Source organism: Peromyscus californicus, unplaced genomic scaffold, assembly GCF_007827085.1.
Source record: "Peromyscus californicus insignis strain IS unplaced genomic scaffold, ASM782708v3 Scaffold_1__1_contigs__length_55948999, whole genome shotgun sequence".
Lineage (NCBI taxonomy): Eukaryota > Metazoa > Chordata > Mammalia > Rodentia > Cricetidae > Peromyscus > Peromyscus californicus.
The window spans coordinates 48,746,183-48,762,886 of NW_026294492.1; the positions used below are offsets into that span (position 1 = coordinate 48,746,183).

Here is a 16,704-nt window from a genome sequence, read left to right on the forward strand (position 1 = left end):
CAGGTGATCCCCGACTGACTCACACGCAAAACGTAAGCCTAGAGGAGGTGACTGGAGTGAGCGCTCCTAGACGCACCAGGACCTCCTTTCATTCAGAGGTGCTCAGCTCAGACCTCCTGCTCTGGATCTCTCAGACTTAAAGGACCCGCTTCCACCCACCAACAGCCCTGCCTGCGCGCCTCGGCGTCCTGACGTCACGGTTGCACACCCTGGAGGGGGCGGGGAGAAGCAGGAGCCTGGGTCTGGACTGGAATTGAATGTTTGGAGGCTCCTGCTGAGGGAGCAGCTAGCTGTGGCACTGCTGTGTTTTCTTCTGGCAATTTTCGCACCAGGGCCTGGTGCCAAGGTAAGGGAGAACCCGAGTCTCAGCCTTCTCCTGCTAAGGGATCGTGGAGTATGGCCAGGAGCTAGGGGTTGTTCTGGCCAGCATGGAGATCAAGACCGCGATTGTGGGGGGCAGGGGATGTAGCAGGTAAAGAACAGACCCAAAGCTGCCAACATTTGACATCCTTTGAATTAAGAAACAGGGCTGGGGCGACCCTCGGCACGGTGCTTACCTAGCATATACAGAGCCCTTGATCTGATCCCTAGATCCAGGACATGATGCTGGAAATGCAGGAAATGCTGCAATACCAGCATTTTTCCTTGTACCTAGGCCCAAACATGGATCTTGCTCCTCGCCAGACCCAGGCTGCTAGCCTTCTATCCTTTCCAAGTCGTTAAGCCTTAGCAGGACCCTGGGAGATGTGCAGGTAAAATAAAACGTTTGTTTAATCAGAGAGCCTCTGAAGGCACATGGCTTCTGTCAGGGTTAAAAGAGAGAGAAAAAAAGGCAATAAAATGACAAGGGGAGGTGACAGGGAGAACAGGCATAGGAAAAAGGAAAGAGAGGGAACCTCATCAGAGCACATGATACACCAGTCAGGCCTGCCACCTCCACCTCATCCTTGTGACAGACAGGTCTCTTGCAGCCTAGGAGCCCCTTGTGGTTGACTTAAGCAGGGAGCAGTCAGAGCTGTCAGTGAGAATTTGTGTCTCCTTGCTAGTCTGGCTAAGCCCAAGTCCACCCACAGAGGCTTCCTCCTACCTGGGGCCTGGACATCTCTGGGCAGCACTGACCAGAAGGAAGGAGTTGGCTAGAGGAGCAAACCTGCTCATGACCCCAGCTTATCCCTGTCATGGAAGAAAATGAGACGGAATTGAGCAGGACACAGGCAAGCAGTACAGTCCTTCTGTCCCCATGTGGTCACACAACTGCCCTTATACAAAGGAGAATATGGCTTCCAGAGCCAGGCCCAGAAACAGAAAAGGGCCATGAGGAACTCCACTGTCTGCATTGCAGAGACCACTAAATATAGTAGTTAGAATCGATCCTTATTAGAATGAAAGGAACCAGGTTGGTCCTCATGATCTAATCAGGGCCCCTAGGATTAAGCCTCTAGGCCTGGTTATTTGAGGGAGTGCTAAATGGCAAGTGTATGGTGGTGGTGCCTATGAAATACTGAATTTTTATTCTTCCCTTTTTTGAGAAATTCTCTTGTCTCCCAGGCCACCCTCAAACTCACTATGTAACCCAAAATAACCTAGAACTTCTGATCCTCCTGTTTCCATCTGTCAGGTGCTGAGATTTCAGGTTGCACCACCACACCTGACTTCTGAGATGCACTGGATAAAACTCAGGGCTTCATGAAGCATTCTAGGCAGGCAGTCTTAACAACTGAACCACATTCCTAGTCCCAAATACTGGAATGTATCTTTAGATCTGGGTGTACATGTGTGCATGTATAGTCTTGCACACCTCTGCCTAGTGGCACACCTAAGAACTCTACACTTGGGCTGAAGGGCTCAGTGGTCTAGAGTGAGTCCTGCTCTTGCAGAACAGCCATGTTCAGTTCCCAACCCTCACACCAATCAGCTCACAACCACCTATAACTCCAGGTACAATTCCATGGTATCTGATGCCCTCTTTTGACATCTGTGGGCAGATGCACTCACATACACACACCCTCCACAAACATATATACATAATTTAAAAATATCTTTAAAATTTTAACTGGATGTAGGAGCACATGCACATGAGAGCAGAGGCAGTTGGATGTCTGTGAGTTCAAGTCAAGCCTGGTCTACACAGCAAGTTCTAGGACAGCCAGAGCTACATAGTGAGACCTGACTCAAATGAACAGAAAGAAAATCATAAGAACTTTAAAATGTAAAAAATATTAAAAATAGTTACATGTAAGTTACATCTAGATTTGATGCAAGCACTGCTGTTTGGGTTTTTTGTTTGTTTGTTTGCTTGCTTTCCTCCCCCCTTCCCCAAAACACACACACTTCTTGCAGTGCTACAGATAGAACACGGGGTCACACTTGCTAGGCAAGCTCTACCTCAGAGCTCCACTCCCAGCCCCACCTGTATACTTTCTTGGGGTCCTTCTTGATCTCAGTTAGACTCTTTGATCCCACGAGTCTTAAGGTCCCCCTGTACTTAACGTGCGTGAATATAGCTGGGAGGCCCCAGCCTAACCAGTCAAACACATTGAAATGCAGGAAACAAGACACAGGAACGAAGTAGCTTCCTGAAGGAGAAAAGAGAGACTCAGACTTAGCACCTGTCTCTCTGGGGCACAGCCTCCTCACTGTAAAGTAGAAGAGAGGTTTCCAGCCAAGGGCAGGGCGATCAGGCCCATGGAGATCCGGCTGGCAGAATCCTCTCCAGGTTGCATGCATTCCACCCTTGGTCCTGCTCTAGACTTTGTCCGAATCCATCCCAGGGATCCACAACAGCCTTTTTCCAGGTACACTGGTGCCTGAGATGCTGGATTTGACCTTAGCAGTCACAGCAGGGAACAAGGCAATAAATACTGTGAAGTTGAAGCAGAGGTTGAGAGCCAGGACTGAGATCTGGAGAGTGAGGGAACAGATTCATTCATTCCCTGTTGTTCATGGTTGCTCTGTACAGAGACCAGAGAACACACACACACACACACACACACACACACACACACACACACACACACACACGTATTGTTGTTAGGAGTTTTTACTCTTTTTCGGGTGGCCCGTCACCCAGCTCCCAAATAAATCACACATCGAGGCTTATTATTAATTATGAATGCCTGGCCTTAGCTTGGCTTAGTTTCTAGCCCGCTTTCCTTAACTTAATCTGTCTACCTTTTTCCTCTGGGCTTTTCCCATTCTCTAACTTCGGAAAATCTTACTCTTAGTCCATGGCTTGCTGTGTAGGTGGTTGACTGCCCCCTGGAGTCCTCCTTCTTCTCTGGCTTCTAGATCTTAGCTCTCCAATCCCACTTCCTTGATGTCTCCTTCTATTTATACTCCCTGCCTGTCATCCCTACCTATCCTTTCTCCTGCCTTTCTATTGGCCAGTTCTTTATTAAACCATCAGGTGTTTTACACAGGCACAGTAACACAGCTTCACAGAGGTAAACAGATACAACATAAACAAACGTAGCATACATTAAAACAATATCTACTACACACAAAGACACACATACACACAGACACAGATACACACAGCCAAACACACACACACACACACACACACACACACACACACACACACACACGTCACAGAGGGAAGATGCCAGGAAGAGGCCCAGTCTCAGGTCAGGAAGGGAGGTGGTGTGAGGGTAGATACAGTAAAAGCAGGTGAGGAAGGGAGGTCAGGAAACCCCAGCCCCACATACTGTCTAAAGTAAGGCTTTGATAGAGTGGTTTTGCATGTTTGTATCCCTATTGTAACATGTGTAGTCTATTTTGTATCATGGATATTTTTTGGAGTGTCTTTTGTCTTACCTGGAATGGGAACCATTTAAATCATGGACCCACTGAGCTACAAGCATTGGAATAACTCAGCTATAAGTACTCCACCCACTGAGCTAAAAGCCCTGTAATAACTCAGCTAAAAACATTCTCCTCACTGAGCTTCAAGCACTCTATACACGGAATGACAGGACTCACTGAGTCAAAAGCTCTCTACACACTGAGCTACAAGCAGCATAATAACTCAGCTACAAGCACTCTACCCACTGTGCTACAAGCACCTTGCCAAGTAGGGCACAAACACAAACACCTCTCCCCTTCTCTTCCCTCTCTTGCTCCCTTTGCAACTGGAAACCCGTTTAGAGCAGAGAAATCCACCCAGTGTATTGTCCCTTTCCATTCTTTATGTCCCCCGAACACTTTGGGTGTCTCTGTGGAGTCTTAGGTCTTGTTAGTTCTGTCCCATTCTAAAGAGGGAATTTCAGGTCAGCTGAGGGTTGGAGTCTCATGGACACACCACACCTACTCTGACAAGGCCACACCTCTGAATAGTGCCACTCCCTTTGGGGGTCATTTTCTCTCAAACCACCACACCTACAGAAAACATAGATATGTATGTTACGATTCATAACAGTAGCAAAATTACAGTTACGAAGTAGCAAGGAAACTAATTTTTTCACTGTGGGGGTCACCAAAACATAAGTAAATAGAGTCAAGGGTCATAACATTAGGAAAGTTGAGAACCACTGCTCTTATGGCTCTGGATTAAATAAGAACCGAGAGGTCATGCACCTCCCTTCCCTCACTGTGTTCCTGCTAATGCTGTTCATTTTTATCTCCTTCTTGTAATGTTGGCCTAGATGTGAAACGTGCATTTTACTCTATGGCTATGTTCCATTTCTTCCTAGTTCCTTTAGGAGTTTATCACAAAACCTTGGTTTTCATTACAGCTGGACTGTATTTGCTACATGTATTTTTGTTCGTATGTTTTGCTTTTTGGAAATAAATTTTGTTTTTGCGGAATTACTGGCTGTATTTTTCCCCTCTACTTGGAAATACAGCGGGTTTTTTTTTTTAAATATAGTGAATTACTCCCAAGCTTTCCTCTATTCTATTCTTCGTGTTAAGTTTCTTATGTCCTAGGTTCTCGTGGATAATTTCTCTGTGATTTTTCTATGCATAGTTTGCCTCTAATATGACCTACAGTTCTACCTGAGTGAGTGATCTGTTATGTCATTTATTTCTTCAAGTGTACTTCTCTATGAAGTGTAAGAGCTAACATTTCTGCATGCAGTGGTGTGGTTATTTTCTTTCAGCACTCTAAGTATATCCTCCCATGCTCACCTCTTTGTAGGAATGTTGACAGGACCTTTGGTATCATTATAGTATTAGGGCCTTTTATCTGGTTCAGTATTGTCCATACAGTTATATTAACTTTAGGTTTGTGTTTTTCACACCTTGATTTAGAATGTCAACAGGAGTTTTGGCTTTTGCTTGTGAGACAGAAATTCAGAGTAAAGCCACAAAGGGAATGGCCACATCACCAGTAAATGCTCACCAGGTCAGTTTTGTGTTTGTATTATTTGGAATAAATTTGAATCTATGCAATCCTTTATTCTTTGTCTGATAATCTTATCTAAAATGCTTATTACCTATGATTGTTTTTCAGTTATTTAAAGATTACATCTTTAAATCTTGATAACCACATTGCATAGACGTGTCTCATTGTATCCTCCCTTGTCCATTACTGTGAGGACATAAATTTCCATTGCCTTAAGTCTGTGGTTGTGGTGTCATTGTTTTAAAAGCTGAGTAAGGAAACTGGGTGCGGCATCAGGAAAACCCACAGAAAGCACTAGTCTGGCTCACAGGAACTCACAGAGTCTGAACCATCAACCAAGGAGCCTGTATGGGACCAACCTAGACCCTATTCATTTATGTGACAGCAGTGTGGCTTGGTCTGTATGTGGGACTCCAGTAAATAGGAGGAGGGGCTGTCCCTGGTGCTTTGAGAACCTGGCTCTTGAGAACCTGTTCCTCATGCTAAATTGCCCATCCTGAATACAGGGGGTGCTGCTTGGTCTTATGACAGCTTGATATGCTATGCTTTGCTGAAGTCCATAGGAGGCCTGCCCTTTCTGAGTGATTACAGAGGAGAGGTGGATTGAGTAGAGGATGGAAGACAGGATGGAGGAAGGAGTGGGAGAAGAGGAAAGAGAGGGGAGGTTGTAGTTTAGATGTAAAATAAATAAATAAATTTAAAAGATTGCAGTTCTGAAAGAGATTCCATTGTATTTTTTTTTTTTTTTTTTTTTTTTTTTTTTTGGTTTTTCGAGACAGGGTTTCTCTGTGTAGCTTTGCGCCTTTCCTGGAACTCATTTGGTAGTCCAGGCTGGCCTCGAACTCACAGAGATCTGCCTGGCTCTGCCTCCCGAGTGCTGGGATTAAAGGCGTGCGCCACCACCGTCCGGCTGAGATTCCATTGTAAATGATCATCAAAAAATATATTGATGCCTAGTTCCTACAGAGGATAGACTTGTGTTCCTTATACATTAGTGAGGAAGGAAAGTCTTAGGTGCCATGCAGGTTGCATTATGGGAGGGCAAGATTCCCAGAACCAGGCTTATCAATATGGACATACAAATACATGCAACCTTTTACTGGTATCACCAAGCAATCTATGGAGAAGTAGACAGAAGAGACTCACTCTATTGAATCTTAATACTAAATAGTTCAGCACCATAGAGAGCATAGATAATGGAAGGAATAAGTAACTTGCTCTGTCTTAAAAACGATGTTTCTTTCAAAAGATGCAGATTGCAGTATACTGTTTCTCTCTTTGCTACCACAAGGTGGTGATGTGCCTGTGGGGTTTTTACACTTGAAATGTATTTGACTCAGGGAAGCTGCTGCTCATGTCATTCTTTGGATTCCAATGATCAGTGTTAATATCTCAATAGACAGATCAGTATTTTCTCTTTTTACTTTGTTTTATGTTTCAGACAGAGTACCATTGTGTAAGCAATGCCAAGTATATTGCAGTATGTGGAATATGTCTATATTGCATCATGTGAGATATATCTATAAGAATTTTCTAGAAATTGTTGACTTGGAGCTCTTCATAAACCATCAATTTTTAGATATAAATGAATGCCCTTAATGATGCTGCTGAAGGCTCTCCCACCTTATGTTTAGAATAGAGTCACATGAGGCCCAGCTGCAGCTGGTATTAATCCAGTTTCCATATTTGAGAAGGTTAACAACTGTAGCATTTGCAAGTACAGTTTGCACATTGTAATGTTTCCAACTGAGATGAGACACCCTTTTCCTGTTTCATAGCCACATACCCTTCATAAAGGTACATCCCTGCATCTAGACCTCAAATATTTAATGTTTACTAGAGTTTATAAGTCATCCTGTTTTTTATGAGATAGGAAGCACAATATGGAGTATGAGTATTCTAGAAAGTATCATTTTTAATTAACTTTCTTTTTATGTTTGGGGTATATTTACCTCAATGTATATATGAGTGCTATGTGGGACTCCTGCATGTTGAGTTCGGAAGAAAGCATTGTATCCCATGGAACTTGAGTCAGAATCAGTTGTGTGATAAAATGTGGATTCTGAGTCTGGAACATGTGTCCTCTAGAACAGTAGCCAGTGCTCTTAACTGCTGAACCATCTTGGCAGAACATACAAAAGTTTTGTCTTTAAATAATTGTCATGCCTCATCTAAATCACAAAACTGTCTTTTCTTGGGTGTCTTTTACCTAGGAAAGCATTTTGTCCAGAAAAACATGGGAAATGGATAATTTTCCATTACAGGGTCTATTGACATTCAGGGATGTGGTTGTGGACTTTACTCAAGAGGAATGGGAATGTCTGGAGTCTTCTTGGAAGGCTTTATACATCGATGTGATGCTGGAGAATTACAACAATCTAGTCTTTGTAGGTAAGAATGCTTTTCTTGTTGAATTCCTTATGTATTCTTTGTAATTACCTACTTTGTACATATGTAAACTTTCTAAACTATAATAAGGGAAATTATAGTAATAAACATAACTTTTCCATGGGCTGTCATTTTCCTATGTTAACTGCAAGAATAACCAATGTGCTAGACTGCATGATCTCTCTAGCTCTGTTTTCTAGTTTTTAATGAGAACTTGAAAGTTTAAAGGAAATTGAATATTCAGAGCAAGGAAAGGCATTGGAGTATATTTAGTAATTAGAATATTTTGATTTCACAATTGAATTGAACTATTCCCTTAATTCTGATGTTTACAAAAATGAAAATGTTTTAAAATAGTGAAAGAGATGTTTGTGGTGAGCATATTGTTGTTTTAGTTTATTTTATTTATATCATTTGAGATATGGCTTCTACTATTTAGTCCTGACACAATATGATTTTAATCCTAATGCTAGGGAGGCTGAAGCAAGAGTATCAGATGAGTGTTCCAGGTCAGATGGAGCTCCTTAGTGAGTTCATTTCTGACCACGGCTACACAGTGTGTCAAAATCATAAACAGCCAAAAGACAGAGGAACAATCCGAATAGGATCCTTCATGGATCTCCGTTCTCTAAGTACACAATTGCCTAATCATCTATTTGTCTCACCTTCTGCAAGGTATGCAGTTTAGATAGGGAGAAGAAAACTATCAGCTGTCCTTGTGGATGACTGGAGATTGCAGTGGTTCTTCGGAGCATTCATTTAATGACAGTGTAACACAGAAGACCTGTGCTGAATTCACTATTTTTGAGACTTGCTAGTTTACCTGTTTTAGAAATTTATGCAGAAATCAGTTATTGAATCTCTTACTCAGGCATCAATATCTATCAGCCCTATTTGTGTTCTTTTTCCAGAGAAACATCACATATGTGAAAAAAATGAAAAGTTCTTAGATCAAGACTCAAAGCACATTGGCTATCAGTCTGTGAATATCCAAAAGAAGCCTAATAAATGTAATAAACTTGGCAAAATGGTCCATGAATCATCCCAATGTACACTTTATAACACAAATGATACTACAGAAAACTGCAATGAGTATGGTTGGGTCTACCACAAGGATGCTTCTATTGAATCATCAAACCTAAACAGTCATAAAAGTCTGAACAGTGGAGAAGAACCCTGTAAATGTAAAGACTGTGGGAAATGTACCAACACTAGTCAAAATCACAGAAAGAACACTGGAAAGAAAGGAGACAGAAATTCAGAATATGATATATCATTTGGTTCTAAACATAAACTCACATTGAAACAATTCCATAGTAGAGAGGAACAACACCAATGTAGGACATGTGGACAGTGCTTCCTGACCCACTCGAGCCTCAGTAGACAACAGAGAAATCATTTTGGATCAAAATCCTACAATTGTGAACAATGTGGCAATTGCTTTTCTCAGTTGTATCAGGTTAAAAAACATTTCAAAACCCATACTGGAGAGAAACCTTACAAATATAGTGATTGTGAAAATTCCTTCACCAGTGTTTCTTGTCTTAGGAATCATCAGATAAATTATACAGGAGAAAAATCTTACAAATGCAGAGAATGTGGTAAATGTTTTACCCGACTGACACATCTAAGAACTCATCAGAGACTTCATACAGGAGAAAAACCTTACAAATGCAGAGAATGTGGCAAATCCTTTACTTGTGGCTCAAGTCTTAGAGAACATCAGAGAATCCATACAGGAGAGAAACCTTACAAATGTATTGAGTGTGAGAAATCATTTAAACATGGCTCAACTCTTAGAACACATCAAAGAATTCATACAGGAGACAAACCTTACAAATGTAGTGAATGTGAGAAATCTTTTACATATGGCTCAACATTCAGAAACCATCAGAGATTTCATACAGGAGAAATTCCTTATAAATGTAGTGAATGTCAGAAATCTTTTACATGTGTCTCAACGCTTAGAAACCATCAGACATTTCATAAAGAAGAAAATCCATACAAATGTAGTGAATGTAAGAAATTCTTTACATCTGGCTCAAATCTTAGAAAACATTACAGGATTCATACAGGACATAAACCTTATAAATGCAGTGAATGTGAGAAATCATTCCCATTTGTCTCAACTCTTAAAAGACATCAGAACACTCATATAGGAGAGAAACCTTACAAATGCAAGGAATGTCAGAAATCTTTTACACATGACTCAAGTCTTAGAATACATCAGAGAATTCACACAGGGGAGAAACCTTACAAATGTAGTGAATGTGACAAAGTCTTTACACGCCTCTCAAGTCTAAGAAAACATGAGAAAATTCACACTAGGGACAAAATTTTCAACAGTAAATAACGTAGCATACCTTTTATTCAAATCTGTGTCTCAGAGACCACTGCAGGCTCCATTGTAGAAAATCATTATGAACATGAGAAACCCATGAAAGCCTTAGATAATATCAAAAAGTTTATATTGAGAAAAAGTTCTAAAAATGAGAAAATCTAGGAAAATTTTTACTACAACAGTTTACTTTTTTACCCTTTAATACTGCATAATGAATAAAAAATGTAGAATCCAAAATAATGACCTGTTTTTGCAGCCATTTCCTGGAGACTGAAACATTTCAAATATAGAAGAACCTGAGTAAATGGGTAAAAATAAGTAGCTTTAGGAAGTATTAAAAAGTGAAAGAATTCTCTCTGCTTAACTCACATGAAGAGACTTCAACAAGTCATGCTGCTTAGATGAGGCTCTGACAAACTGGTCACCAAGAAAGGATGTCCTTCAGCCTGTAGCTATGCGTGCAAGTGTGCAGTGTGCTATGGCTGTCCAGTTTTCCTAAGCTGTATCCCATGAAGCTTTGGAGTTACCTTATGGAAACTCTGTGAGTCCCTTTTTTCCACATATTCCTGTAACTAACCTGAATAAAGCTCATTGATTCAACAAGATGGACTTCAGTGGTGTTGATACTTGGTTCTGGGTGAGTAGATGTATATTGTGTTGCACCTCCATAGGAAGTCTATCATACAGCATGTGCTGAACCTATTGATTCTTCCTCCAAACCTGTTTTACACCAGAAAATTGATGTTAGAGAGAAGGGACTTAAATATCTAATGTTACATTAGATTCATGCCTCTTTGCACCTCATAATGTCCACACTAGAATACCCCAATAAATACATTGATGTTAATAAACACTTAGCCTAGTGCTGAAAGTGTAGACTCAAGTGAAATTTGACCCTGAAGGAAACACCTACCTCCAACATGCTACAATAAAGATTCATGTTATCCAACATCAAAATATTGATTCTGGAGTGAAAACCTACTAATAGATACAATGTGAAATCTTTATAGCTATAACCTGTGGATTTCACAACATAAATGTTTGTGTATAGGTAGGAAATTCCTGAGAGTGTGAAGGAAATGAGCTTATCAGTACTCAGCAAATTATAAGAAATATTAACTAACCTAAGGAGCACAATAATTGTAGACAGTTCATATGGAAACTGTGACAGACAGATTTGTAGACATTCAACAAACCAAGTGTAATACAATTAAGAAACAAAAGGAGTATATGATCCTCTCTCACATGTCAGAGGGTGAGGATTGTTCTTTTTGAATGCCTATGAAACCTGTTTTGGAAATACCTTTTTATTGCTAGTATTAGAGTTGCTGTCATGTCAACACAGTTTTAAAGTTATAGAATCCCACTGTCTAGGTGACATGATTACATATTACCATTCATGCTGCATCACTAGATCCTCTTTTACAGAAACAGGGTAAGGTAGGGGCACCTGGTCCTCTTCCTCCTAGGCTTATATCAGGCTTCCATTGAACAAGGGAGCAAATGTCTAGTGCCACCATTGACTACTCTGCCACCATCTGGCTTTCTGTTTCTCAGACTGGTTTCTGCTCTGCATTGTCCAGATGGACCTTGGTGGACTCTCTGCTTCCCAAACTACTTGGAGGGTTGTTATCCTTTTCAGGGTTTGTCTCAGCTGCAGATAACTTGCTAGTCTAAGTTCATGATGTTTTTTCATGACTTCCACTTGTGGGAAAGTTATAATGATCTGACCAGCTGATTGACAATGTGAACATAATCTCAGCTCCAGTTAACCTGCTGTTAGGCCTCACGTACATATGTTCTGGCCTGCTTCCACCATGTTCCTCCAAAGATGGTTCCCTAGCCATAATAAACATCCTGCTTGTGACCTTACACCAGGAATGTGCATCTCCTTTTTCCTCAGGGCAGACCTTCAGAGCCTGCAAAAGTGGCCTTGCAAACAGGCTCCCTCATCTCCAAGCTACACCACCCTGTGCCCGGCTCTGGCTTATGAGTGTGCTGCCATCTTGGCCCTTTTGCGTATGCCTTCTGAATCACAACCATGATAACTGGTGCTGATGGATGACTGGTGTTCTGCGGAAACTTCAAGGTCCTTTTCATTGATTCTGTGTCATCAGCTCCCAGCACTTTAAAAAACACAGGAATTTCCTTTGTCTGTAGACATCACTAAACGGGCACTGTGAGTTCATAGCTCTGGGTTTCTAAGCATCACTTGTACCTGAGTGGAGTGGATGAAGTCCTGAATGAATATGTACTCTTGACATGGGTTACAGATTGCCAATTAGAGTGGTAGGTAATGAAGAAATGAAAGATACATACAGAAAAGTTGGGATTGCGTTGTCCCATTACTTCTGATGAAGACACACCAGTAACAGCCTGGGAACTAAGGAAACAGCATTTTTTTAATACATCTGAAATTCAGGATGTGGGGATATTTTATAGAGCTGAATGGGGAAGTAGGGTTAGTTAATCTTTTTGTGTGTTGAGAGAGTGTCTTTTTTGGAGCAGAGTCAGATTACAGCCATCTATGAGGAGAAAGCTGTGGTTACTAGTTTTTGTACAAACAGTCAACATCAACATATGGGCCATGCCAAGGATTTGCTATTTCCCTGTACCTGAATATGGGGAAGGCTTTGCCATTTTCATGGATCTGAGACTTTGTGATCCTGGAAATGGCCATGCCAATTTCAATAAACACACTAACTTATCTCCCCACACATATCCTGCCTTAGTTTTGGTTTATATTATTGTGAAGAGACACCATGCCCAAGGCAACTTTTATAAAGGAAAACATTTAATTTTGGCTGGCTTACAGTTTCAGAGATTTAGTCCATTATCATCATGGATAGAAGCCTGGTGGCGTACAGGAAGATATGGTGCTGGAGAAGGATCTGAGAGTTCTTCATCTGCAGGAAGCAGAAGGTACTAGGCCTAGTTTGAGTATGTGAGATGTCCAAGTGCACCTCCACAGTTATACACTTTCTCCAACAAGGCCACACCATTTAATAGTGCCAGGCATTCAAACATATGAATCTCTCTGGGCTATTTGTACTCAAAACACTACATAACCTGAGTGGAGCATGTTTGCTTGGCATCAAAGAAAGCTCAGAATGAACTAAGCGTAGTTTCTTGGGGTCCTGAAAACTGGTGTTGTCTGGTTTAGCAGAAATGCTTCTGCTGAGAAGATCTGAGATGAAGGAATGTCCCTCTGATCTTTTCTTTTGCTCAGTTGGTGACAGTGGCTATTTAAATTAATGTTCTTTAAAGAGCATTGTGTTTTTCTTGCCATTTCTCTTTTTCTATGCTAAAAGGAAGTACCTCAGTTAGGACCCTAATAGATCTCTGTCATTTATTTATTGAATACCTGGTCTCATTTATCCATGCTGGCTTTGAACTCACTAAGTAACTAAGCTTGACCGCGAATTCTTCATCCTGCTTTCACTTCCCAACTGCTAATATTGTAGGCATAAACCACCTCACATAACTTACACAATACTGGGTATCAAATGCAAGGCTTTCTGCATGCTAACTGAGATGTCTCTGATTTCTCTCTTCTGGAATATAGCATCTGTGTTTCGTTCAACATGTATGTGTGTGTTTCAGTTTCATTCTGTTGCTCTGACAAATGCTCAAAAGCAACCTAGTGAGGGAAGGTTTTATTTCAACTTACAAATCCAGGTCAAAGTTCATCATTGAAGGAAGTTAGACCTGTAACTCAGGCCGAAACTAGATGTAAAACCATGTATAAGGTCTGGTTACTGGTTCACTCACCCATAGATAGATAGCTTTGTTTTTTTAATACAGGCTAGGATCTCTTCTGCATTAATAAATAATCAAGATTGTCTCACAGATTGGCTTGTGGGGAATTAATCATTATAAAAGTGTGCAAGACTCAGCCTAATAGCACAGAATTTATTCTACAGATATTATAAATGCCCCATGTCTGTAACCTAGAATTTATTGTGAATGCACTGTGTCGGACTCAAACCACTAAACCAGCATTCATGCTGTATGTACTCTGATTGGCTCATGACTATAGGCTAGAATTCATGGTGCATGCACTGTGGTTTGCTCTTGGATATGATGCAACCCTCATGGAACATATACTTTTTGGGGATGACACATATATACAATCATTCAGTATTCAGGTATTGTCAAAAGCTCATTCCTATAACTCAGCAATCATCATGAATGTACCATGTTATACTCAAGCACTCATGATTCATGAAATGTGAGAGGCTTCAACTGATAACTCAGCCTCCATGGTATATGTACTGTGGGAGACTCATGCCTATAACCCAGCATTCATGATATATTTACTGCAGGAGGCCCATGGCTCTAACCCTAAACTCATGGTTTATATACTATGGGAGAATCCAACCTTCATACCACACACGTTGCATGTGCTGTGGAAGACTCATGCCTATACTTCAGTACTCATGGTGCATTTACTATGGCAGGTGTTGGAGCCTATTTTTAAGGTTTCCAAGTGGCTTTACCCAGCAGGTCTTCATAAAGAGAATTATTGGACCACAGGCCTGAGTACAGGTGTCTGAGATGGTCTGCACTTGGCTGTGCTGGGGGGGAGGTCTTTTGCTCTACCCCTTGGCATTTCTTTAAATACCTTAGGGCAGAGACATTTGGGGCCTGATGGGATTAGGATCCAGGCCCTCTTGAGGCTACCCTGTATTCTCTATCTTTTCCTCTCCCATCTTTCTAACTAATATTTTCTGCTGCTTCTACTCAAGAGTACTCTGGGGAAATGTGGGGGTGAGGGATGGCTCCCCACAGATGGCACCACTGAACAAAGACTAAGACAAAAAAGTACACACACACACACACACACACACACGCGCACACACACACACATGCACGCACACACACACGCACGCACACACGCACACACACACGCACACATGCACACACACACGCGCGCACACACACACACACACACACACACACACACACACACACATATGCAGAGTACTTGGTGAAAGGTGGAGTTAGACTCTGGCAGCAAAAGCAGTGGGATCAGTCTGATTTTGTAATGAAAAAGGTTAAATGGGACAGGGGGTTTTATCCTCAGTAGAAAAAGAAAAAATGGACTGGAAGAATGTCCGAATATGAGGCTGAAGCATAGAACCCTCTCTATCAAGATTTCTCTCTGTCTCTCTATTAACTTATATCTATGAAAAATAAGGAAAGTAGGAAATAGATACATGGTGCCGGAAGAAATTTAGAGTAATGTAGTAAATGGAAATATTGGGTTAGGAATATAGAAAGAAAAAAACTTTGGATAAAGATAAGCGACTGGACATAGAACTATGTCTTTAATTTCCTAACTTTGGGGCTAGGAGCACAAGCTGGGAAAGATCAGAGGAGAAGAAAAAACAGGCAGAAAAAGGATCCCTGTGGGAAGCTTTTGGTCCCAAGCAACAGGAGAACCTAACTCTCCCTGAGGCAAAATGCAGGAAAACTTGGTAGTCTCTCTCTTTCTCAAAAACTAACCCCCCCCCAAAAAAAACCAAAAAAAAAAAAAAAACCCCAAAAAACTTAATCTCTCTCTAAAAAACTTAAAAAAACAAAAAAACAATCTTTCTCTCTCAGGAACTAAAAAACTTTTAGCATTTTCTCTCTCAGTTTCTTTCTGTAAGGACATAATTAGATTATGGAAGAGCACAGGAATTCACCTGGGATTTGCTCTAAGGAAAAAAAAAAAAACAATAAATCCTATCTGCTAAAGTTCTGTCTCTCTAAGGTAGGAAAAAAAAAACCCAGCAGCAAGAGGTTCCCTATGTTTATAGCCCCGTGAAAAAGGAAAGACAAAAAGCTGCATCAGGGACAGCTTCCCTGAAAGGTGAAGGGATGGGAGGGGCTGCTGGTGAGAAGGAATCTATGGAAGCTTTAAAATCCTCCCTGCAATGAAGGAGGCAGGGCTTGAGTTCCCAAAAAAATCTCTCTTCTAAGCTCTGTTTCTTCAGGCCAGTAGAAATCCTTCTGCAGCTAGAGCTTAACCAAAGAATCTTGGGAAAGTGCAGGGCAGTTTTAGGAAGCTGCTGGCACAGACAAAGCAATGAAGCCCATCTGTGACTGTGGCTGCAGCTGTGCTGTCAAGTCAGGAACTCTGTCTGGGGCAGGATCTGAGCCAAGACAGGATGGAGAACTATCCAGGAGAAAAGCTCTCTTTTTTAAATCAGGGCAAGGACCTTTCTGGGAAAGCTTTGTTTCAAGTGCTTTTGATTTCACCCACTGATTCCTGGTGAGGAAATGGAGTGAAGCCCTGAAGGGTTGGTGCCTCCAGCAATAAGCCATAAGACAAATAAATGCAACCACCTCCGGGACTAGGTCAGGTGAAAGGCCTGATTAGGGAAAGTACACCTGTCCTAATGTGAGCTTAGGGATAACAAAAACCTCCCTTAATAAAAAAAGCAGAAGCTTGATTTCAGTATGAACACAAACCACATACATAGACCCTGAAAACAGAAATGGAGTAGGGACAAATTTCTCCCTGAAAGGTGCAGGACCTGGGCAGAGCTGCAAGATTCTGAGGCAGATTCAGGGAGAAAATCCCCTACCACCAGAAGCAGATAGCAGAGGAACAGAGTGGCAGCCAGAGGCATCTGAAGCTCTA

At 41.5% G+C, this 16,704-nt stretch overlaps 1 protein-coding gene across 1 annotated transcript in view; it reads left to right on the forward strand.

Moving 5' to 3' along the window:
- The first annotated feature begins 232 nt into the window (after nucleotides 1-232).
- LOC128116096 (zinc finger protein 420-like) overlaps nucleotides 233-16,704 on the forward strand; it is a 72,108-nt gene continuing 55,636 nt past the window's right edge. The window contains exons 1-4 of the mRNA XM_052747358.1: nucleotides 233-346; nucleotides 5,251-5,344; nucleotides 7,558-7,735; nucleotides 8,644-10,077. Coding sequence (XP_052603318.1) covers nucleotides 5,252-5,344; nucleotides 7,558-7,735; nucleotides 8,644-10,077 — 1,705 coding nt within the window. The 5' untranslated portion in view covers nucleotides 233-346; nucleotide 5,251. The remainder of the gene's footprint in view (nucleotides 347-5,250; nucleotides 5,345-7,557; nucleotides 7,736-8,643; nucleotides 10,078-16,704) is intronic.